Source organism: Bufo bufo, chromosome 11 (genome assembly GCF_905171765.1).
Source record: "Bufo bufo chromosome 11, aBufBuf1.1, whole genome shotgun sequence".
NCBI classification, from domain to species: Eukaryota; Metazoa; Chordata; class Amphibia; order Anura; family Bufonidae; genus Bufo; species Bufo bufo.
Window position 1 is genome coordinate 77,644,613 of NC_053399.1, and position 17,257 is coordinate 77,661,869.

The 17,257-nt window shown below is 47.9% G+C and overlaps 1 protein-coding gene across 3 annotated transcripts in view; it reads left to right on the forward strand.

The window, feature by feature from the left end:
* LOC120981662 (protein-L-isoaspartate(D-aspartate) O-methyltransferase-like) overlaps positions 1-17,257 on the forward strand; it is a 29,761-nt gene that overhangs the window by 183 nt on the left and 12,321 nt on the right. The window contains exons 1-4 of one of the 3 annotated variants that reach the window (XM_040411266.1): positions 96-184; positions 7,429-7,580; positions 14,128-14,232; positions 15,620-15,651. In XM_040411266.1, coding sequence (XP_040267200.1) covers positions 171-184; positions 7,429-7,580; positions 14,128-14,232; positions 15,620-15,651 — 303 coding nt within the window. In that variant the 5' untranslated portion in view covers positions 96-170. Of the gene's footprint in view, positions 1-95; positions 185-7,428; positions 7,581-14,127; positions 14,233-15,619; positions 15,652-17,257 lie in introns of those variants that run through there. The other 2 variants (XM_040411268.1, XM_040411269.1) reach the window with 2 other exon arrangements.

Genomic DNA, 17,257 nt, shown 5'->3' on the forward strand with positions numbered 1-17,257 from the left:
GACGAGGTCACGTGACATGATAAAGTCACGTGGGTGTGAAGCGGATTACTATAATAGACTGACTAAAACTATTGATGGGGACGGGGTGACCGGTGAGGCGCGCGCTCAAAATGTCACATGACCTTTGACGTCAGAAGGTCCTTACGGCGCAGGGAGTAGACTCTACCCTAATGTGGGTGTGGAGGTGAGTGCGCGGCTGTCAGTGCGGCGTCTGGGGCCTGACTGCGGTACCTGTGCGGTAGCAGTAACGCAGGCCGCCATAGCTTCACTTTATGGAAGTTTCCAGCACACAGCCGGCTGGCTGCGACATTCTAGATGTGAGACTACAACTCCCAGCATTCCTTGGCTACCGTCAGGGGAAGGGAGCCACAGGTTGTAGTCCAGTGCTTCAAGCCTCTGTAGGACTCTAAAGCAAAAATATATATATATTTAATATAAAACGCAGCTAAAAATGATGCATTTATTCCTCATGTGTGAACAGGTCCTTATGGAGAAGTAGTGCAGAACACCTCCATCCCCTGCTGCCCTATGCAGGAGGAAACCTTTCACGGGGGCATATTCACTGCAGGGAGTCGGTGTAGCAGAGGTATTATAATGACTTTGATTAGTCGTCTGTACTGAATTGTACGAATCGTTAGGGTTCAGGTCGGGCAGGAACATACAGCATTGTACGGCCTCGTGCACGCCGTCGCTCCGTGCAGTGGGGACCGCAGTTTGCTTGAATGGTTCCGTGGTCTGTCCGCACTGCAAAAAATAGGGCATGCGCTGTGGGGTTCCGGAGCTCCCAGATTGCGGACCCATTGAAATGCCGTCCAGGAAACGCCTCTGACACGCGGGGCGCAAGCTCGTCTGTTTTTAGGCTTTCACTTAGGGCTCATTAAGACGGCTGTATGCTGTCCGCAAAAAACGCGGATCCATTTTTTTGCGGGCAGTTCAGTTTGTCCTAAAAAAAAAAACGGATTGAATTCCGCATTTTTGCAGACCCGTAGCCTTCAATGGGCCACATCCTGATTTTCACTGACCAGTATAGGGCATGTATTATTTGTTTTGCGGAGCCGTAGAACAGAAGAAAAGGGCCCCATAGAAATGAATAGGTCTGCCTCTAAACGGATCGGCATTTTGCATATGGCCACCTGAATGAGCCCGTAGTCCAGGCGTATTTCCTTCATGCATTAGACTCGGCGTATTGCTATTAGTCTGACCTCTAGTGGTTCTATATCAGTATAACGGGTTCATATTCACTAACACTGGTCTAATTAGTATGCGCATGAAAACGTGGCGCAACTCAAAACAGACATAGAAATTAAGGGGCAGCTACATAAATGGGTCAGAAAATGGGCGTAAAAGTTCGAAAACTTCAGAATTAGTCTAAAAAATCTGAATAGGCAAACAAGGTGCAAATACCTCCAAAACGGACACATTTTCAGTAGTAAATGTGACTTAAAAAAAAAAAAACGTGTTAGGCCCCTTTCACACGAGCGAGTTTTCCGTAAGTCTGTTCGCGCCTCTGCAAAAAAATCTAACATGTCCTATTCTTGTCTGTTTCGCGGACAAGGATAGAACATTATTGCAGGAGACAAATACATGGCGGCCGGCTCTCGGCTGGTGTCCGCGATTTGCAGCGTATAAAAATGGATCCGGTTGTGTGACGCGGACACCGTAGTATTATACCCTCCCTGCAGTGTAATGGCTAGCACTAGAGGCGCGGTCTGCAGGGACTGAAAACGTAAACTGGACTGTGATACTACAACTCCCAGCATGCAAACATGTTTCATTTATGTTCCTTGTTCTCCCATAATGTAGCAGGAGAGATAAAAAAAATAAATGTAGATGTGACCCCCGCTTTCCCCCTCCCCGGGGGGCTGTCACTGCTGAGATCACACCCAGATAGGAATGTCGGATTGCTGAAAAGGTCTCGGGGCAGATATGTAAATGAAGCTCTGAATAAGGGCTCATGCACACACTTTTTTTATTTATTTTTTCGTGTCCGTTTGCTTTTTTGCTGCCTGTATGTAGAAATATTCACGGCGTCTTCGGTTGCTATGACGCCGTGCACTTCATGTACACTCGTATAGATCATACAAGTGTATTACTGTACTGCGGCGGTGGCGGCACAAAGCGCACGGCGTCCTAGCAACCAAAGGCGCCGTGCGCTCCTGCACTAAGCAGGACGCCAGTCCAGTATCTCACGGACCGCGCTCCGCGGACGTCTGCATGAGGCTTGAGACTGGTGTATGAAACGCCAGGTCTTTGTAAATGTGCCCCATGATATTTTAACCCCTTCAGTACCTTTGCCAGGAGCAGAGCCTGCTCCATACGCAGACACCTGCCTTTGGCAGCCATTGAATCCATCAGATGATCGGTCAATAGCGATCACGGCATCTGGGGAGAGTGCGATGGGATGTGCCCTGCAATGCAAAAGGCTCAAGTATTCAACTTAAGGGTTATGAACGTCGGCCTAGTGGCGCAAAGGGATTTGTAAAGGTTTTACTTTATTCAAAAGTAGTAAAACATCAAAAAATGTAAAAAGAAATTGGTATCCCCATAATTTCACTAATCCACAGGATAAACGTAGCTTGTCATTACCACACAGTGAACACTGTCAAAGTAAAATAAAAATAAAAATCAATGGCGCAGTTGCTTTTTTTTTTTTTTCAGTTAACATCCCATGAATATTGCGTTACAGTTTATGGGACGTTTATATGGTGCCGTTACAAAATTCAAGCTATTCCGCAGAAAACAAGCCGTCATACGGCTACGTCAATGGAAAAATAAGAAAGTTATGGCTCTTAGGCCCCTTTCAGACGGGCGAGTATTCTGCGCGGATGCGATGCGCGAGGTGAACGCATTGCACCTGCTCTGAATCCTGACCCATTCATTTCTATGGGGCTGTTCACACGAGCGGTGATTTTCACGCATCACTTGTGCGTTGTGTGAAAATCGCAGCATGCTCCTCTTTGTGCGTTTTTCACGTAACGCAGGCCCCATAGAAATGAATGGGGTTGCGTGAAAATCGCAAGTATCCACAAGCAAGTGCGGATGCGGTGCGATTTTCACGCACGGTTGCTAGGAGACGATCGGGATGGAGACCCGATCATTATTATTTCCCCTTATAACATGGTTATAAGGGGAAATAATAGCATTCTGAATACAGAATGCATAGTACAATAGGGCTGGAGGGGTTAAAAAAATAATAATAATAATTTAACTCCCCTTAATCCACTTGATCGCGCAGCCGGCATCTCTTCTGTCTTCTTTCTTTGCTGTGTGCAGGAAAAGGACCTGTGGTGACGTCACTCCGGTCATCACATGATCCATCACCACATTTTCCCACAACGCCCGTGTGAAAGAGGCCTTAGAAGGCAGGGAGGAAAAATCATAAACAACTGGGGGTTAAAGGGGTTGTCTGTTTTCAATTGGAAACCGGATTACTCAGGGGATCAACCTGATGATTACGTACCTGACAGATTATCTGCCGCCACTCCAGTGGGGACCCCGACACTGTTGGAATGCTAGCGGGAGGCAAGTGTAAGTTGTTGTTTTTTTGTTTTTTAGCATGTGCAGCCCCTGGGACAGTGTTAATCTTACACTGGAATACCCCTTTAAAATAATACTAGGGGCTCATGCACACGACGGTTGCTGTTTTGCAGTCTGCAAATTTTGCGGAACGGAAGGGCCGACGTCCTAATAGAACAGCCCTATCCTCGTCCATAACGCGGACAATTATAGGACATGTTCTATTTTTTTATTTTTTTTGCAGGACAGCCATACAGACACAGAATGCACACAGTCCATTTTTTTTATTTTTATTTTTATTTTTTGTGGCCCCATTAAAGTGACTGGTTCCGCATACGAGCTGCAAAAGAAAAACCAGAACAGACACTGGCAAAAAACACGCTGGTGTGCATGAGCCCTAATCAATAGGATGTCATCATTAGAATGCTTGGAGAATTATAGGCACTTTCACACTTGCGTCAGTTCCGTCGTCGGAACTGCCCGCCGGATCGGCCGATCTGCATGTGACCTCAGCAGTGAACCTTGTATGTTCTGCACACTCAGATATCTCCGGTCTCCTTTACACAAGTGGATAGGAAACGACTAACCTCTAAACACTCGCCCCATACTGAAGATGGAAGCTCTGTCATCTATGAGCAGGCCGTGGCCATCAAAGCAGATGACCGAGCATTGTAGGACGCGGGTCCCACACCGAGAGAGACTAATAACTCCCAAAACTAGCTGCTATGCAAATATATAGGTAAAAGAATTAAAGGGGTTATTCCTCAGGTCGTGGGGGTCCGAGTCCCGTCCAGGCAACCAGAATATTTCTTTTTTTCAGAACAACTTATCCCAAAATCGCGGACAGCCAATATATTTTTGGACAAATAGGAAAACCATAATGAATAAGTAATACACGTCTATAGCTCAATATACTGATCAGAACTCATCCCCAGCATTTACTGGGAGCTGTGAAATTATGATAATCGCCACCAAAATAATTTAGTCAAGTACCATGAGCCTCAAAAAATCACGGACACTTCTATTTTTTTTTTTTTTTTTCACAGACACAAGAAAAAAAATCACCTGTTTTACAGACGGCCCAGAAGTTTCTGGCCGGTTGGCAACCCAGGTCCCAGCACCCCCCATGATCAGCTATGATCAGGTCCCGGCACCCCCCATGATCAGCTATGATCAGGTCCCGGCACCCCCCATGATCAGCTATGATCAGGTCCCGGCACCCCCCATGATCAGCTATGATCAGGTCCCGGCCCCCCCCATGATCAGCTATGATCAGGTCCCGGCCCCCCCCATGATCAGCTATGATCAGGTCCCGGCACCCCCCATGATCAGCTATGATCAGCTATGATCAGGTCCCGGCACCCCCCATGATCAGCTATGATCAGGTCCCGGCACCCCCCATGATCAGCTATGATCAGGTCCCGGCACCCCCCATGATCAGCTATGATCAGGTCCCGGCACCCCCCATGATCAGCTATGATCAGGTCCCGGCACCCCCCATGATCAGCTATGATCAGGTCCCGGCACCCCCCATGATCAGCTATGATCAGGTCCCGGCACCCCCCATGATCAGCTATGATCAGGTCCCGGCACCCCCCATGATCAGCTATGATCAGGTCCCGGCACCCCCCATGATCAGCTATGATCAGGTCCCGGCACCCCCCATGATCAGCTATGATCAGGTCCCGGCACCCCCCCATGATCAGCTATGATCAGGTCCCGGCACCCCCCCATGATCAGCTATGATCAGGTCCCGGCACCCCCCCATGATCAGCTATGATCAGGTCCCGGCACCCCCCCATGATCAGCTATGATCAGGTCCCGGCACCCCCCCATGATCAGCTATGATCAGGTCCCGGCACCCCCCCATGATCAGCTATGATCAGGTCCCGGCACCCCCCCATGATCAGCTATGATCAGGTCCCGGCACCCCCCCATGATCAGCTATGATCAGGTCCCGGCACCCCCCCATGATCAGCTATGATCAGGTCCCGGCACCCCCCCATGATCAGCTATGATCAGGTCCCGGCACCCCCCCATGATCAGCTATGATCAGGTCCCGGCACCCCCCCATGATCAGCTATGATCAGGTCCCGGCACCCCCCCATGATCAGCTATGATCAGGTCCCGGCACCCCCCCATGATCAGCTATGATCAGGTCCCGGCACCCCCCCATGATCAGCTATGATCAGGTCCCGGCACCCCCCCATGATCAGCTATGATCAGGTCCCGGCACCCCCCCATGATCAGCTATGATCAGGTCCCGGCACCCCCCCATGATCAGCTATGATCAGGTCCCGGCACCCCCCCATGATCAGCTATGATCAGGTCCCGGCACCCCCCCATGATCAGCTATCTCAGGGAGCGCTGAACATAGTCTAGTGGCCGTGCTTGGTATTGCAGTTCAGCCGCATTCACTTCAATAGGGCTGAGCTGTAACTAGGCCATGTGACCGATGTACAGTGACATCACATGGCCTAGGAAGAAGCCGCGGGGATCCCAGGTGTCAGATCCCATTCGATCTGATATTGATGACCTATCCTGAGAATAGGTCATTAATAATAATTACCAAATAACCCTTTTAAGTGACAAAGTGCATAAAGGAACATTTGTCTGTGAGATTAACCCTTTTAAACCATGGGTATACCTTTGTTAAGCTGTTATTGAGTAATGTGTTTTTTTTTTAAACGTTATGCAAATGAAGTGCATCAAGGATGGACCCTATCCACTCGGTGCACCTTAGCTGCCCCGCTCGGCATTGCTGCACAGTCCCCTCCACTTGATTGACAGGGCCAGACATCAGAAGCATCTTCTCTCCTGGTCCTGTAGTCCTGCACCATACAGTACACTCTTGCGCAGTAGTCTTCTGTGCTGAAGGGGAAGAAATATCAGATCTACTGTGCATGCGCCAAAGGCGTAGTGTGCGTCACAGGCGCAGAATTACACAGACAGGCAAGAAGATGCTTCTGATGTCCGGCCCTGTCAGTCAAGTGGAGGGGGGACAGTGCAATGATGAGGAGCTAAGGTGCACCACGTGGATAGGGTCTGCCCTCAGTGGTCTTGGAGGCGTTATCCCATGAATAATGTAAAAAAAAATCAGACATCCTATATAGGGATGAGCGAATCGACTTCGGATGAAACATCCGAAGTCAATTCGCCTAATACTTTGTTTGAATACTGTACGGAGCGAGCGCTCCGTACAGTATTAGAATGTATTGGCTCCGATGAGCTGAAGTTATTACTTCGTGAAGTCTCACCAGACTTTGCATAATAACTTCAGAAATCAATTTCCCTAACTCTGGTTCGGTTCCAAGGTACCACTTGTAATAAAGTAATTCTACTTTTAGGGTTTAGATGGCGAGAGAAAACATGGAAGAGGTCCCATATGACAACGAGGTGATGCGTATCTAATTGGTGGGGATCCAGCCGCCGACCCCCACTGATCACAAGAACAGGGGTCCCCCATATGAATGGAGCGGCAGTCAGACACATGCACTGCTGCTCGATTGAAACGCAATGGAACTGACGGACATAGCAAAGTTCTGTTCCTTCCCATAGACTTTAAGTGGAGCAGCAGTGCACATGCTCGAATGTCCATCCAATCAAACTGGAGACACACGGTCCCTGATTTTACATTTATAAAATACAGTTCTTATATCCCCGTTACATCCCAGTTTGGCTTGGATTTAGACACTGAATGCTTAGTCTGTGTTATATACAGATAAGGCTCCGTTCACATCTGCATAGGACGTTCCATATTTCTGAAAAATGGTAAGCAAGCCAGAGATGGAGCCATCATTGTCACATTGTCTGAGCCTTACTGATCAGGTAGTCAGGAACTTCTAGAACATCAGATCTCCAGTCTTGTATATGATACATTACCATGTCCTGTGTTTCCTCTCTCATTGACAGAGCAGGCTGTGGCCCCTCTCACTGGTTTTGTGACATGAGCTCTTTTTTACGACTGGCCACCATAACGCTACCATTTGGACTCCTGTTTACAAGGGTCATGGCTTGGACTTCTAGTGGGAAAACGCACACTGATCTCATCAACAACCTCCGAAGTGAGTGCGGTCTCTTGTTTCCTCCACTTCTCATACATCTGTTTCTCGGGTACATTCACACGACCGTATGTATTTTGCAGTCAACAAAACGCAGATCCACAAAGTATGGATGACGTCCATATTGCATCCGTTTTTTTTGCAGATCCATTGACTTCAATGGGTCCGTCAACCACATTTGCGTCCAAGAATATTTTTCCAGGACGTCCTCCATGACAGCACCCATGGAGGATGTCCTTACTGGTTTCTGTTGGGACAGGAAGAGAGACAGTTTAAAGGGCCCCTCCCCACCCCCTTGCTCCAGTGTTCTTCCTGTCCCAACAGGGATAGGAGGAGTTAGACAGCTCTCTCCTAGAAAGTTAGGTAGGGAACGGGGGCGAGTCTGGTCGGGGGGTTCCTACCTCTCCTCTTCAGACTCCGGCAGGCCCCCGAACCAGCACCACTCTGGGAAGCGGTCCCCTGGTTAAGTCCCCGATTCTCTCTCTGGCCGGCCGCATGAATCGGGGACGCTGTTGCCGCTTCTCCCCATCGGAGCTCTGGGCTCGGCTTCGGCTCCTGCCTCCTCTGACGTCAGTTCCTGGCCGCGCTCACGTGACCGGAAGCCGGAAGTAATGACGACGCGATGCGGAAGTAACAAGCAGCATGCTGGAGACACGCCGATCCGGTGGTCTCGCATGTCCTGGGGGTTGACTCTTCCCCGGAATGAGTCCCCCTGGGAAAGAGCAAGTGGAGGCGGAGTCAGGCGGCGACGGGCGGACCGGTAAGTCACCTAAATCTTATTTAAGACGCCAGATGGCAGCCCTCTAGGTTGCATCATGGAGGTCCAGGCGTCCAGCAAGCTTGAAACTTGTTCAGACTCCCCCGTCCAGGCCCCTGTAAGTAGTCACTTGCATACTTTGTACAGGGATAGGTCTTTGGCTCAGCAGTTCCCTAATGGCCTTATCCTCCCTTTCTCTTAGACTTCTAAGGAACCAGGGCACAGGCCTCATGGGGATCCCAAAAAGAAGGGCAGGAAATGCCCGACCTGCCAAACAAAGCTGCTAGAGTCATATAAGAAGCAGCTATGCCCAGAATGTATTTCCAAAATTATGAGGGACGAACGGGCATCCCTGCTTTCAGATCTAAGGGATATTGTAAGAGAGGAGGTGCAAGCGGCAACCTCTAGCCAGACACTCCCTCCTCCTTCCCCCCCCTCCTCCAAAAAAGCCAGGATCCAGTCAGGCTCTGACTCAGAGGAAGAAGGGTTATGTGTCTCGGACAATGACGACATAGAGTCCCTCCATCAGAATGAGCAGAGGAGATACTTCTTTTCGTCCGAGGACTTAGATTCCCTGCTCACCGCCATTAGACAGACCATGGCTATTGAGGAGGAGGAACAGACCCGTTCGGTGGAGGACGAGATGTTTGGGGGTCTGAAAGTCAGGAGAAAGAAGGTCTTCCCAGTAAATGAAAATCTTAAAGATCTCATCACAGAGGAATGGGCTGACGGCGAAAGGAAGCTCTTTATTCCCAGGGATTTTAAAAATCGTCTGCGCTTCGACCCAAAGGACACTAACCTCTGGGACGAGGTTCCCAAAGTAGATATCCAGGTGGCCAAGGTCGTGAAAAAAACCTCAATACCCTTTGAGGATTCGTCACAGCTAAGGGACCCCATGGATAGAAAGCTAGACGGCCTGTTGAAAAAATCCTGGGAGTCAGGGGCAACCGCAATTAATACCAACATCGCAGCTACTTCGGTTTCCAGAGCCTTAATCTTATGGATTAATCAACTGGAGAATCACCTCAGGGCAAGAACATCCAGGGAAGAAATCCTAGAGTCTCTCCCGCTTCTAAAGATGGCCTCTAGTTTCCTGGCGGATGCCTCAGCGGAGACCATTAGATTCGCAGCCAAGTCCCAGTCTCAGACTAACGCCGCTAGACGGGCCCTCTGGCTCAAGTCCTGGTCTGGGGATGTAGCGTCAAAGAACAGACTCTGCTCCATTCCGTTCTCTGGCTCGTTTATGTTCGGCCCAGTTCTGGACTCTATTCTCCAGAATGCGCCAGATAACAAGAAGGGGTTCCCTGAGGAGAAGCCTAAAAAACCCCAGCCCTTTCGGAGACCCTCGGGCCAAAATCAGGCCAGGGCCTATAGAGGGAAAGGAAAATCGGGCCGCTGGAGCTACCCCAAGGGTAGAGGTAGGGGTTTCCTCTTCAACCCCAACACCAATACAGGGAAACCATGACGCCAGACCAGTGGGAGGGAGACTTCGTCACTTTTGGGAAAGATGGAAGAGAGTTACCTGCAATCAATGGATCCTGGACTCCATCAGAGACTGCTTCAGGATAGATTTCAGAACTCCTCCTCCCCAAGTGTTCCAGGTGACCTATTTCGAATCTCCTCTCCTCCAACAGCAACTAAGGTCACATATTCAAAACCTCCTGGCTCTGGGAGCTATCACCCAGGTTCCTCCTCCCCAGCAGTTCACAGGCCATTACTCAAGACTTTTCTTTGTGAAGAAGCCAGACGGGTCGGTGAGGACAATCATCAACTTAAAGTTTCTGAACAGGTGAGTGACGTACTACAGGTTCAAGATGGAGTCAGTAAAATCCTCCACTCCTCTGATCCCTTCAGGTGCTCACCTTTGCACATTGGACCTCAAGGATGCGTACTACCACATCCCCATACATCCCCAACACCAACAGTATTTAAGGTTTGCGGTCAGGTACGGAAAGGAGACCTCTCACTACCAGTTCCAGTGCCTGCCGTTCGGTATCTCATCTGCCCCCCGCCTATTCACAAAGGTAGTATCCGAAATGATGGCCTTCCTTCGCCAGAATACAATTACAATCGTGCCCTACCTGGACGACTCAGCAGACTCAGTTCAAAAATTGCTGGGGGACATCCATCAAACCTTAGCCCTATTCAAGGACTTGGGGTGGATAGTGAACTACTCAAAATCCGACTTGATACCGGACACAAGAAAGGAATTCCTAGGCACTCTCCTGGATACAAGAATACAACACTCCTTTCTTCCAGAGAGAAAACAGACCAGTCTGAGACAAAAGATAGAGTTGTTCAAAAAGAGGAAAACCCACTCAATCAGGGAAGCCATGCAGATCCTGGGACTCATGACCTCCTGCATCTCAATAGTACCCTGGGCCCAGTTCCACTCCAGGACCCTCCAGAATGCAGTTTTGACAGCTTGGAACAGAGATCACCGTTCTCTGAACTCCAGGATGAAAATATCGGGAAAAGTGATAAAATCCCTGTCCTGGTGGACAGAACCAGGGAATCTGGAGAAAGGAGTCCCGTGGAATTTGACTCCAGCCATAACCGTCACCACGGACGCAAGTCTGAATGGCTGGGGGGGGGCATGTGGACCAGCATCTCTTCCAGGGTTCCTGGGTCCTTCAAGACAAGATAAGATCCTCAAACTACCGGGAACTAAAGGCAGTGCTGAAGACTCTGAGAGCAGCCAAACATCTCCTTAAGGATCAGCACGTCAGGATCCTATCCGACAACATTACTACGGTATGTTATCTAAAAAGACAGGGCGGTACCAGATGCCCGCTCCTTCAGGATCTAGCAGATCAAATCTTCATATGGGCAGAAAGGGAAGTTCGGTCCATTTCAGCAACCCATCTAAAGGGGTCTCAAAACTAGAGAGCCGACTTCCTAAGCAGTCACAGGATAGACGCGGGAGAATGGAATCTAAACAAACAGGTTTTCAGACAGGTCTGCCAGCTATGGGGTTATCCAGAGATAGACCTCTTCGCGTCCAGGGGGAATTCTCAGCTGGACTGTTTTTACTCGCTAAACCCCAGCGAAAACCCAGTGGCAGTAGACGCCTTAGCCCAGACTTGGGACATGAAACTGGCCTACGCCTTTCCTCCTTTTCCCCTAATCCCGGCAGTCCTAAAGAAGATGAGGACCAGTGCCACCACTCTGATCCTGGTCGCACCAGACTGGCCCAAGAGAGCTTGGTATCCCATCTTGAGGGAGATGTCGATCAAAGACCCGTACCCCCTTCCAGACAGGAAAGATCTGTTAACACAGGGACCTCTGGAGCATCCCAATCTCAACAAGCTGAGACTGACTGCTTGGATCCTGAGAGGCAAACCCTGAGGAAAAAGGGTCTCTCCGATCAGGTAATATCAACACTGCAGCAATGCCGTAAACCTGTGACTTCAGCCATATATCTCAAAATATGGAAGAAATTCTCATCTTGGCTAGTTCAGAATCATCCAGAGTCTAGTATTCCATCCATAGGCAATATACTAGATTTTCTCCAGAAAGGGTTCGATATAGGTCTAAAACCAAGTACCCTCAAGGTACAGATCTCAGCCTTAAGTTGCTGCTTAGATATACCATTAGCAGAACACAGGTGGGTCAAGAGATTTGTCAGAGCAGTCTCCAGAATACGACCCACCCTGAGACAAACAGTTCCTGAGTGGGATCTAAATATAGTTCTAAATGGCCTATGTGATGCTCCCTTCGAACCTATTGAGGATATTCCCGTCAAACTTCTATCCCTCAAGGCGGTGTTTTTAATAGCTATCACTACTGCTCGTAGGATAGGCGAAATTCAGGCCCTGTCAGTTAGGGAACCCTTTTTGAAAGTCCTAGACGATAGGATAGTTCTTAAGCTGGATCATTCCTTTCTTCCCAAAGTTGTCTCAACGTTTCACAGAGAACAGGAGATAATTCTCCCTTCGTTTTGTACCTCCCCCAAAAACATACAGGAGGAGCGGTTCCACTGTCTTGATGTGAGAAGAACGGTCCTCGCCTACATCAAGCGGACAAAATCCTGGAGAAAGTCAGCGAACCTCTTCATCCAATTCGGTGGTAGAAACAAGGGAAGCAAAGCCTCTAAAACCTCTTTAGCCCGCTGGATCAAGGAGACCATCAGGGAATGTTATAGACTGCAGAGTTCATCCTGCCCCATAACGTTGAGGGCTCATTCTACCAGAGCCATGTCTGCAACCTGGGCGGAGAAAGCTGGAGCTTCCATCGACCAGATCTGCAGAGCGGCAACCTGGTCCTCCTCCACTACCTTTGTCAGACACTACAGACTGGACTCTATGGCCAATCAGGACTTAGCTTTTGGCCGTAAGGTCCTACAAGCAGTGGTCCCCCCCCCTAATATGGCGTTCTAAGTTGTTAGTTCTCCATGGGTGCTGTCATGGAGGACGTCCTGGAAACATATGTTTAGTTTACCGGTAAACTGCTTTCCAGGAGTCCGGAATGACAGCACCCAATACTACCCCCCTATTTTCTGTTCCTTCCGGGACACTTTTTTGGTTTGTATATTTGTACTGCTACTGTATACAGTGTGAATTAACACTTGTTCTTGAAATAAAGATGTGGCAGCCTATCCGGTGTAGTAAGTTATAAACACTGGAGCAAGGGGGTGGGGAGGGGCCCTTTAAACTGTCTCTCTTCCTGTCCCAACAGAAACCAGTAAGGACATCCTCCATGGGTGCTGTCATTCCGGACTCCTGGAAAGCAGTTTACCGGTAAACTAAACATATGTTTTGTGGAAACGGATATATGGATGTGTAAAGTATCTACAAAAGATAGAACATGTCCTATACTTGGCCACAAACGGGGTTCATGTACCCATGGAAGTCAATGGGTCCACAAAAAAACCTGGATGCAACACGGACGTCATCCGACTGCAAAATACATACAGTTGTGTGAATGTATCCTAACCCGTACCTTCATTTCTGTAAGATTCTTCACTTGATTATCAGTCTTGAATAGGTCCTGCGTAGAAGAAGCAGCCTCATATTTGGTGGGGATGTTTAGTGAAAACCAGGCTTCCTCCCTAAATTTGACAGTGAAAATGTTTTTTTGTTTTTTTTTCTTCTCTTTATTGTACTTTGTGTTTGTTTTGCTGACTAATGCTGGGCTTATTAATGAGTATACAGCCATATTGGGTCCTGGGGAAGGGAAATTTAAAATCTCAGACAGAATATATCAAGATGTTAAAAGGGTCTTGTCATTAAAGGGGTTGTGCGGGTTCAGAGCTGAACCCGGACATACCTCCATTTTCACCCCGGCAGCCCCCCTGACTTGAGCATCGGAGTAGTTTATGCTCCGATGCTCTCCTTTGCCCTGCGCTTAATCGTGCAGGGCAAAGGCATTTTTAGGAGATCCGGTGACGTACCGGGCTCTCCATGGGGCTGCCAGGAACCCCGGTGACGTCACTAGCACTGATGGGTGGGCTTTAGCTCTGCCCTAGCCAGTAATACGGCTAGGTCAGCGCTAAAGCCCGTCCATCAGAGCCAGTGACGTCACCCAACACACTGCTGGGCGGAAGCTTCCGCCCCCGGCAGTGTGTTATGATAAACAAAAGAGCCCGTGCCCTGCGCGATGTAGTGCAGGGCAAGGGCGCGCATCGGAGCAGGATATGCTCCAATGCTAGCCTCAGGGAGGCTGCTTGGGTGAAAATGAGGGTATGTATTCATTGGTAAATGACAGTGATGGTATATTTATTATAGTTAAGCAGTATGTCGCTGTAAACTACTTTTGCTTTTATCTTACTGACGTCTGAACTTTGTCCTTTAGAAAATGGAGTGATCCGATCTCAGCGTGTACATGATGTTCTGATGACCACAGATCGAGCCCTTTATGTTGGAAATTTCCCTTATATGGATTCCCCCCAGAGTATAGGTAGGAGTTTTTGAAGCATTGTGGATTATTCTTAGGGTTATAGAGCATACCTTGCTTCATTCTAAATCTACAGTAAGGCAGTGGTTTGTCATGCTCACATACTTTTGGTAGATTAGTAAGAGATGGAGGACAGATGGAAGGGTGTATAACTGCAAGATCAGACTACATAGGATTTCCTTGTAGTCTGTTACCATGGAGACACATTGGTCTGCTTAGGAGTTAGACACAAAGCTGTAGTAGGTTTTTAATATAGGCTGTCTGCAAAGTTTCTTCAGTTTCCATTTTAGATGAGTGAATTATCTCAGGCGTTATGTGTTCACCGTTCTCCTAAGAAGTGAGGGTCCCAGATGTTTGTTACTGGCCAGAATATCACTTTAAGATGTCATGTATTGTTCCATATTATATACTGTTTATTGCTCCGTATTCACAATTATTGCTTCTAGGGGAGCCCATGGTCTGATCTATAGTATCCTATTAAAGATATGTACCAAAATATAAACCTCTCCCCTATCCACCCGATAGAATATAAGCATCTAATCATTGGGGGTCCAACCACAGTGACCCCTACCAATCGCAAGAATGGGAATTCTCTGGATAGGGGATATGTCTTGGTACAAAGTCCTTAAAGGACTCCTCACACAGATTGTACTTCCCGGCACCCACATCTCTCATGATGCGATGCTAGGGCGGCTCGTTCCCAACGCAGCCTGCTATTTGCTGTCCCCCTACCCCCCCCCCCCCCCCACTAGGGGCCCGGGCATTTTTGGGGTTGGATAACCTTTAAGCAATTATTAAATGGTAACTATCATGTCTTTATCAAAAAAATCTCAATATGTTACTGCTGCAGGAGCATTATGTATAAAGCAATCTTTAGTTTCTTCACGTACCACAGTTTTCCTTGAGTTCTTCCCTTAGTTACGGCTGTTTTAACCTCTACAATATGAGGACCTTCTCTAGATGACTCCTCTGCCAGTTCTCTGAGGCCAAAACTGCTTTCCCTCACTTCCCATACACACTTGCTGTAGCCAGCAGTTTCCTGCCAGCCAATCAGATTGGATTACTGAGAGACACGCCTCCTCACTCTGAAGCCTAATGCAGGCATGCAGTGTGGAGGACCGCCCCTCCGTCTTCTGTTTATACTAAAGGGAAGACAGACAAGCCAACTGTCATTTAAGGGAGCAGTGGAAGGGGACAGAGGACATTCATGAAAGCTGTTATTATAAGGTAATTACAGATCTTTTGACAATCATTGACAGACTAACTCCGGTATACATGCCTAGCTCTAAGAAACTAGCAAATAAAAAAAATATGATAGTTACCCTTTAATTTTTAATGCAACCTCAAAATAAAATAAAAAAATGTTAACTGGATCTATGTATTCCAACAGGGTTCAAGGCTACGATCAGTGCCCCCCACATGGTGAGTGCTTTCTGAAGTGAGGGTAGTAGTTTACTATTATTTCTTGCACCCTTTCCTATACTAGTGCTTAAAAACTGATAGTAAAATGTAGCAATTTTGAAAATAAAAAACCTTTACAAAAGAAATTATTTCATGACATAAACTGTAAGGTGATGTGACAAGAACAGAGCGGAGATATTTGTGGCCAGGTCTGGTTGTGTTTGGGCCATGGACTAATAAGTAGTGTTGAGCGAACTTGTGTGTTAAGTTCGGCTTCTAAAGTTCAGGTTCGGGTTATTGAAGAATCGGGTTAATGCAATAAAAAGCAAACGGTACGCACCCGCAAAATTCCTGGACTAATAACGTGCTGTACATCCACATAACTTCTGCAGCCAGTCACAGGCCTCAGCAGTGATGACAGGAGGATATCCAGCATCTGTATGACCATTACCTTGCCAGAGTGGCAGCCTGTATCGCAGCAAGAGGAGTGACCCGGCCTCAGCATATACCCTGCTGCAGAATCCATAATTAAAGGCTATGTTCACCTTTTTAGAGGCAGTTTTTTTCATTATTATTGCATGGTACTCATTTTGAGCTAAAAGTAATATTTTTTTTTTTCAATTGGTCTTAAAAAATGATTAACCCTTGTCTGTATACAGCCTTGATTTTCATCAGGCAGCTCAGCTGATGGCTCTCTGATCTCTGACCTCCTAAAGGTGGCGTTTTTGACCTTTTTAGCAATTTAAAGGCCTTAGAAGGTTTATGAGATGACCAGTGAAAGTACCAGTCACACAGCTACACAAACAGTTAGCGCTTTGTCACAGAACGCCTAATATTTTTAATGAAGACAAATTTGAAAAAATTGTTTTTAGCAATCATTAAAAAAAAATGTCCCCCGAAGGTATACTGTACATAGCCTTTACAGGAGTTGTCTGAATTCAGAGCAATCGTGCAGTGAACGGGCTTTTTCTGGATATCCGGTGACATACCAGGCTCTCCATAAGGAATGCTAGGTGGGGCTTCCGCCCAGCAGTGAGCCCAGTGATGTCACCGGCCCTAATGGGCAGGCTTTAGCTTGTAAAACATCTAGGGCAGCACTAAAGCCCGCCCATCGGTGCCTGTGACATCACCGGGAACACTGCTGGTGGAAGCCTCCGCCTAGCAGTAAAAAATGTAAACAAAAAAGCCCTTGCCCTGCGCTATACAGCGAAGGGCAAGGGAGAGCATCGGAGGATGAAATGCTCATATCAGAGGGGCTGGGCCTGGGTGAAGATGGGGATATGTCTGGGTTCAGCTCTAAACTCGGAAAACCCCTTTAAGGATGCACCACCTCGTTCTGTGATCATTGAACAAGCACCACTAGCGGGTTATAGTTTCAGTCTCGGCTCAATCACATTACGTTTTCCAGGCATCCTTTTATTTTATTTTTTCTGCTAGTGTATGTATAGATAGATAGATGGATATATAGATAGAGATATGGGACAACTCAGCAGTCACTTAGTTCTCAGTTATGGCCACCTTCTGGATAAGATGGTTGGCACATCTCAAGAAGTCTCAGTAGATTCTGGTTAGGAATTGGCCACAACCAGCTTTATTCTCCATCTGCTCTGAAAGCAGGTGGTGACCT